The sequence below is a fragment of the Colobus angolensis genome, unplaced genomic scaffold (genome assembly GCF_000951035.1).
Source record: "Colobus angolensis palliatus isolate OR3802 unplaced genomic scaffold, Cang.pa_1.0 Scaffold2, whole genome shotgun sequence".
Taxonomy (NCBI): domain Eukaryota; kingdom Metazoa; phylum Chordata; class Mammalia; order Primates; family Cercopithecidae; genus Colobus; species Colobus angolensis.
In genome coordinates this window covers 23,854,806-23,862,199 of record NW_012115154.1, presented here as the reverse complement: position 1 = coordinate 23,862,199, position 7,394 = coordinate 23,854,806, and the positions used below count along the sequence as shown (strand labels likewise).

General features: G+C 44.8%; 1 protein-coding gene across 1 annotated transcript in view; it reads right to left on the bottom strand.

The window, feature by feature from the left end:
• The window catches only part of RBM33 (RNA binding motif protein 33), a 134,447-nt gene that overhangs the window by 9,466 nt on the left and 117,587 nt on the right, over positions 1-7,394 (bottom strand). Inside the window, exon 17 of the mRNA XM_011941593.1 lies at positions 5,007-5,195. Within this exon, the coding sequence (XP_011796983.1) occupies positions 5,007-5,195 (189 nt within the window). The remainder of the gene's footprint in view (positions 1-5,006; positions 5,196-7,394) is intronic.

Genomic DNA, 7,394 nt, shown 5'->3' with positions numbered 1-7,394 from the left:
TAGTATCAGGTTTTACTTGTAATCTATGTAGTTTAAAAACCTCGATTTGATTGAGGAGCTATCCGCCAAGAAAACATTAACTTCCAGTGACATTCTTCAATCAGGGGAATGACTTGGTTTTCAGACACTCGACACAATTAACAAGCGTGCTGTCCTAATATTGGCTTCCTGTCTACCCTATTTACATTTTTGTACCTCCTTTCAGAAATAAACCCTGTTTTCTAGATACAAAATCAAACTATAGAAATTGTCAATATTCAACCATTTTTGACCTACCAAAATGACAAGTATTTACAATTTATTAGCAGCAGAGGAAAAGAAACTTTCCAGTGAAAGCTTAAAGACATGGTCGCCAGCTTCCATTGTGAAAATATACACGTCTACACAACTCGGCAACACACTACCATAGAGTTAAAACTTTTCTTCACCCAGAACAAACCAAAAGCTAGAATTTGCCTCAAGTCTACATACTGACCTATGTAAGGACCTCCTTCTTCACCCCCAGCCCCCACATAACATACTGGCAGGGAGAGGGGAAAGGCTGGCACACCAGCTCTCATCCTGATTGGCTTTTCATTTTTCAGAGACATCTTCAGACAACTTCTGAGGAAAGCTCACTGGGCTACTATAAATAAGCAGCAAATGCAAGTTAAAAGAATATACTTCAGCTGGTAGCTTCCTGCATCTGTACCCAGCAATTCCACCCAGAACCATATGATCAAATCAACGGCCACGCCACCTGGCAGCAAAAAGCTTCCACGATGTTCAGAACCCTAGCCTCTTTTCCCCATGATGTTCAGAACCCTCTTTTCCCCATGAAAAGTTCCTCCTCTTTTGAGGAAGAGTCTGCGTATAGCTGTGGTTGTGTACATGTCTGTGCACAGCTGTGGTTGTGTGTGTGCATGCATGTATAAAGATAACTCAAATGTTACAGGAGTACAACTGATTCTGCAATCCTAAAAACCAAGCTCTTTTTCTCCCTCTGGCCAACAATTCTAGCACCTTAAGGAATCATTTAAAGGAAAAATATGTATCAGCTGCTTTTAAACACAAGTCAAGCTGCTTAAAATAAGCCCAATTTATAAATCACGAGAGATGTAAATTCTTGAGCCCCACCCTAGAACAGACACTAGAGGCGGTGGGGGAGGCACTCCCTGGCAGGAAGGGCAGAGAGCCCCTGCAGAGCCCTCGGTGAGCCCGCTAAGCATTTCTGTATGGAACAGCATGCAGGACTGGTCCATGGGGCTCTCCTCTATACACAGGTCACTGTGCGACCAACCTCCTGTTGGAAATAGGGCGCCTGAAGCCTGCACACGATTCCAGTGGTAGGCTGAGTGGTAAAGAAAGATTCACATCAGTGCTCTGGGCAGCTCCAGCCCACACCGAGTTTTCTGTCCCATTTCATGTTCTCATCTATTATCATATAACACGCTGGGTCTTCGTGGACACCAATTCTGGCACTTCTCCTGAATGTCAACGCTTGGGCTCTCTTGCACATCCATGTGATCACTACGGGCGCCCTGGCGCGTTGCTCCTTTTGCTCTGGTATAATTTGAAAACATCTCCTGACCTCTCCTCTTCCCTTTTCATCCCTGGTTGTCCCGTCTTCCCCGTCTTCTCCTCTAAAGCTTACACATGCTTATCCTCTAAAGCGCAGACAAGCCCTGTGTTCTCACACGGTCTCCTCAATCCTCCTCCTCCTCTCAGAATGACTGACCACCGTGCTCTCAGAACGCTGTGGGAGAGCCTCCAGTTAACCGGCTTTCCCGCTGTGGCTTCACTGTGGCTTCCCATCACGCGCCCACACGCGTCTGTTCTTTAAGCCTGTGGCATGGGCTTTTCTGGAACCCGTGTCTGACACTTCTTCGTGTTTTCCTTCTCAATGGTCCCAACTTCAAAACGACTCAACTGCTCACTCAAGATCCCAACATTTTCTACTTCAACAACCAGGACTTCCTGCAGTCAGAACCAGATGTAAAGGGGCTGTCTTCCTGGCGATCCACTTTACCTTCGAAGCAGAAGCATAATCAGTCAGACGCCAAGATGATCCCACCTTCTGCCAGGTTCACAGGGCCTCCACGTTGGGCTGAAATCCGCTCTGCAAAGGGCAGATTCTTCTCTGAGCAGTACCTTCTACATTTCTATGCCTACCCCCAAATCGGCAGTGTCATGCGGAGGCTCCTGCGCTGCATCTCCGAGGGCTCTCCCCAGCAGCCTCTGGGGGATGACAGCCCCCCTGGCCTTGGGAGCACAGCTGACTCGGGAGAAGGTGGTCACCGCAGCCCAGCCTGGGAGGCCGCGCACCCACTCCCCTTCTTCCCGCTGCTTTAACACAGATGACGGTTTCTTGCCTCTTTCACTTCCTTCCAGATGAACCCAGGAAGAACGAAAGAGTTCATATGTGGTTTATGAGTAGAGAGAAAAAAAAATATCTAGTCTTCGAGGAATCAAGTTCTTATCAAGTTACAATTTCTGAAACGTGGTTATAGTTCGAAACTTTTTGGAAGACCATCTTCTGGTTTTGATATTTCTATAAAATCTTCTCATTCTTCCTCACTCTTTGAGTCTATAGATAAATGTCTTTGAAATGGACTTTCTGGATTTGCTTATTAATGTAGTTTAAGGAAGTAAAACACTAATCTGATAACAAAACTGGGTACCACATCACTGCTACACTGAGAAAAGTTCTCAGATTCCATGGGTTTAAAAGTATAGTTAACATGCAGTTACAGCCGGGCGCGGTGGCTCACGCCTGTAATCCCAGCACTTTCGGAGGCCAAGGCGGGTGGATCACGAAGTCAGGAGATCGAGACCATCCTGGGTAACACAGTGAAACCCCATCTCTACTAAAAATACAAAAAAATTAGCCGGGCGTGGTGGCACGTGTCTGTAGTCCCAGCTACTCAGGAGGCTGAGGCAGGAGAATCGCTTGAACCCAGGAGGCGGAGGTTGCGGTGAGCTGAGATCACGCCACTGCATTCCAGCCTGGGCAACAGAGCAAGACTCCATCTCCAAAAACAAAAACAAAAAATAATATGCAGTTACTAGAATTTTCTACAACTAAAAGGCCCAAAGGAATGAATACAGGTCCTCCTGGTGTAGACACCACCTGGCATTACACCAGTGAACACTAGGTGGTGCCATATCCCAAAGAGACAGAGACTCAACACTATTCCAAAACGTTTAGGATAAAAAATATTTGTGGCTCATGCCTGTAATCCCAGCATTCAAAAGAAATGGAAGCAAATGGAAGGGAAAAAAGGCCATTTAAGAGATCTATACAAATCCACAGTACAAAACACAAAATTCAATTTAAAAGACAAGACAGAAGTTAGCTGGTTTGGCAATGGTTCCAAGCATATTCTCACAACATAGGCTGAGCCTCACTCAATGCTCTGAGAAGCAAACGGTACTTGCTGTTCAGGTATGGATCTTGACAACTCGATCAGACTCAAAAATAGTCAAGAAAATGATCACGACTACACACGATGAAGCAAAGTCCACAAAAGTAGCAGGTGACATATGAAAACAACAGTGCAACCCTTCCACTCACAGGGAAGTGCAGAACGCCCCAAAGACAGGAGGACCAGCAGGACACTGGGCCACACACGTGAGGCCTTGCCAAGCGCACTGGTCTGTGGCTCACAACAGACTAGGCTCGGGGTTTTTTCATCTGGACTCACTGCTACACAGTTATTGGACCAGAATTGTCCATCGCCATTTATTTTGAGAATCTCAGATTAGGATAACCACATTTTAATGCATCTAAAATGCTCTAGTGTCTATCGTGCTCCTGCAAATTAATCCAGATTATGATCAATTGTTTTGAAATATCCTTGAACATAAACTGTACGCCTCTAATAGCTGATAAAGTTATCCTAATTGTACCACCAGTGAGCCCGCTCTATCACAAACAGAAGCAAAGGCTTTGGGGTAACTCTCCATTACTACACACCAATAAGAATGAAACCTATCTCCCCAGGAATCCAATAATGAAGATGGTAGTAATTAAACCCAAGTAATATGTATGTTTCTGGAAGGGCTTTCATCTCCTCATTTTTAGGAACTGTCAACAGCAGATGGAGATCTAAAACATGTACATTAATTACTCGTATCAACCCTAGTGTGAACACGTTTCCAAATTCACCCAAGAAGCTAGAGGCTGGAAGAGATTCTTGAAAGCAAGCACTTTGGACTAAGCACTTTGGACTCCTCAGAACTCTGACACGTACTCTGTGCATCCAAAAATGTCTTATTTCCAAAGTCCTCTGCCCTCAGACACACCAGATCCCGCCACGGGACACAGGGTGCATGGCAATGGCAACAATGGGCACCGCAGGCGACAACTGACAGGGAAGGCCAGAAATCAGACTCAACAAGCAGGTGGCTTCTTCGCTGGGTCAGCTACAGGGCTCTGGGCCTACAGAGACCAGGAGTTGCCGTGGAAAACCCTGTTACCAACGGACCTGGAACTGTGTTCCCTTTCATGCATCTCATTGGCAGCCAGCTCAGCAGGCATGTTTCAGCATTAGAATTAGCCAATTTTAAGAGATGAAGATACAGTCCAAGATACTGTCATATTTGTAAAATCTAAACCAAGTCACAGCTATTTAGCACGTGAAGCTATTTCTGGAAAGCAACGAAAAGAAGGCTAAATACTTTAAAATGTAATGTCATTACAAATAAAACAAGTCATTTGATAGAACAAAAAATTTTGTATGTATGTGTGCAAGTGTGAACTTTCTATGACAATATGAGGATCTCAAAGGATAATCTGTTCAGTTGGAGTATTTCTTAAAATTTATAACTAAGAATCTGAAAATTTCAAAATAGACATTTGAGGCAAATGTTCTGATATTAAGTATGCAAAACAGGTATTTGTCTTATTTCCCAAGTATTATTTTAATATGAAGTAGCCAACACAATGGGCACTGTGTTTGAAATCACGAAATGACTGTCTTGGGACACAACCACCCGTGGCACAGATGCCACCCCCAGGCGGCTACCTGAATGGGTCCCACTGACATCAGCAGGCTCTTCAGCTGGGCATCCGTGGTGGACGAGGATAGCCCCTCCACAGACACCACGCAGGGCTGGGGCTTGCACTCCACCACCCGCAGGTTCTGCTTGTTTGGCATCAGGCGCCCCCGGCCCATGGGACCGGCCACTCCTCGACCTCGTCCGTGCATGATGGCCTGGTGACAACAAAGAAAATACATTCAGAGTTTCAAGCTTAAGCTTCTTCCATAGTCACTAAGATATAAAAGTGAACAAATAACTTAGAATCCATTAAAATATACCATGAGCTACAGGATTTTCTGTAGTTTTTTTTTTTTTTTTTTTTTTTTTTGAGATGGAGTCTCGCTCTGTCGCCCAGGCTGGAGTGCAGTGGCACGATCTCGGCTTACTGCAACCTCTGCCTCCTGGGTTCAAGCAATTCTGCTGCCTCAGCCTCCCAAGTAGCTGGGATTATAGGCACCTGCCACTACGCCCAGCTAATTTTTTGTATTTTTAGTAGAGACCGGGTTTCACTGTGTTGGCCAGGCTGATCTCAAACTTCTGACCTCATGATCTGCCTCTGCCTTGGCCTCCCAAAGTGTTGGGATTACAGGCGTGAGCCACCGCACCCACTGCCCAACTCTTCTAAGAGCAGGGGTCGCTGGGCAGCTCCTGGCATGGGCATCAGCAAACACTGTCCTGAAGGACTGCACTCAACAGGCACTTTTGGTGGCCAGAAATTATTTGCTGTGTCTGAGTTTCTGTTCAGTGTAATAGAATAGCTAGAGAAAATAGCTACCAGCACAGGATCCCTTGAAAATACTGAGGCACATGTGGCCACTTCATTTGAAAGCATGTCAAAGAGCTACAGTGGAAGCAAACAGCTATAAACATCAATGACTTGGAAAGTGTTTAAGAAGTTACACTGTATATGAAATAACTGCTCTCCATTTTAATAACTGCAGAATGTCCATCAGTAAACAAGACCAGCGGAGCTCTAAAGGAATACTCCAACGCTCCGAAAAACGTGTCTTCCAGGGCTTCTGTAACAGTGTTTACACAGAAATACAAAGGTCCAAGTCTCCAAATTCAAGGACGTCAAGAAGGCCTGCACGCAGGCTACCCCAGAAACAGCAGCACTGGTCTGGGGACATCACTGAGACAGGCCAGCAATGAGGCAGCCCACGAGGCAGCAACGGAATTGGTCTTTTCTCTGAAACAAGTTCAGTAAAATATTAGACTTTCTCCCTTCTTTCTGAAATAAAAAATGAATACAAAAGAAATTTCTTGATAGTTTCACTTGTCATTAACAGGAAAAGTAAAGCCCTAAAACGTAGTCTCCTGGATACATTCTCAGCAATATGGCTTGCAATATGGCTTTCTGGACTTTGAAATTCCGCCTGTATTTCTTGACAGAGACCTGTTTTCTCTGCCAATCTGCCAGACTCGTATTTCAGCATGCACCCCTTTTGTGTATTAGCCTGTGAATGATACTCAGTCACTGAAACAACAGAGCAACTTCCAGAGAGAAAATGCGTCTGTTCTGTTCCCAGGTAAGGGGCTGTGTTGTGTGAGTGTCACTTGTCCATCCCAGCCTAACCCTAACCCTAACATAACCCAAACCTGACCCCTAACCCCAACCCTAACCTAGGTTAGAGCTGCTACAGCCATGCCTTTGGGGTTCTCTCCGTTCTTCCGGCAACAGCGCTAGCATGCTCAGTGCTCCAGGATCCTGGGGGGTTTAAGCAATGCCCAAAAGTGACTGAAACAGTTTCACACAACAGCTGCCAATACTGTGGCAGAGCTTACTGCGAGAACTACAATAATGGACCTTCTCTAAACTTATCTTGTCTAAAAATATAAAAATTCCTTCATTAGGAATGGATAAGGAAAACTAATTTCATATATCACAAAACAGTGATCAACATTCTGCAATTCACAGATAGAATCTGGATTTTGGAAATACTATACTCAAGCGAGATCCTATCTCTATAAAAAAGAATTTAAAAATTCGCCAGGCGCAGTGGTGGGCACCTCTAGTGCTAGGTACTCAGGAGGCTGAGGCAGAAGGATCCCTTGAGTCCAGGAGGTAGAGGTTGCAGTCAATCATGATCACAGGATCACACCACTGCCCTCCAGCCTGGGTGACAGAGTGAGATTCCGTCTTCAAAAAACAATAAAAATAAAGAAAAAAGAAAATATGTTGTTCTTTTTGGGAAATAACACTTCTAGATATATGTGGTGACTTCCTTTGGGCAATTTCACAATGTGAAATTAGGGCATCAGGCTGCCAATCATACAATATTTAGTATCAGGTTTTACTTGTAATCTATGTAGTTTAAAAACCTCGATTTGATTGAGGAGCTATCCGCCAAGAAAACATTAACTTCCAGTGA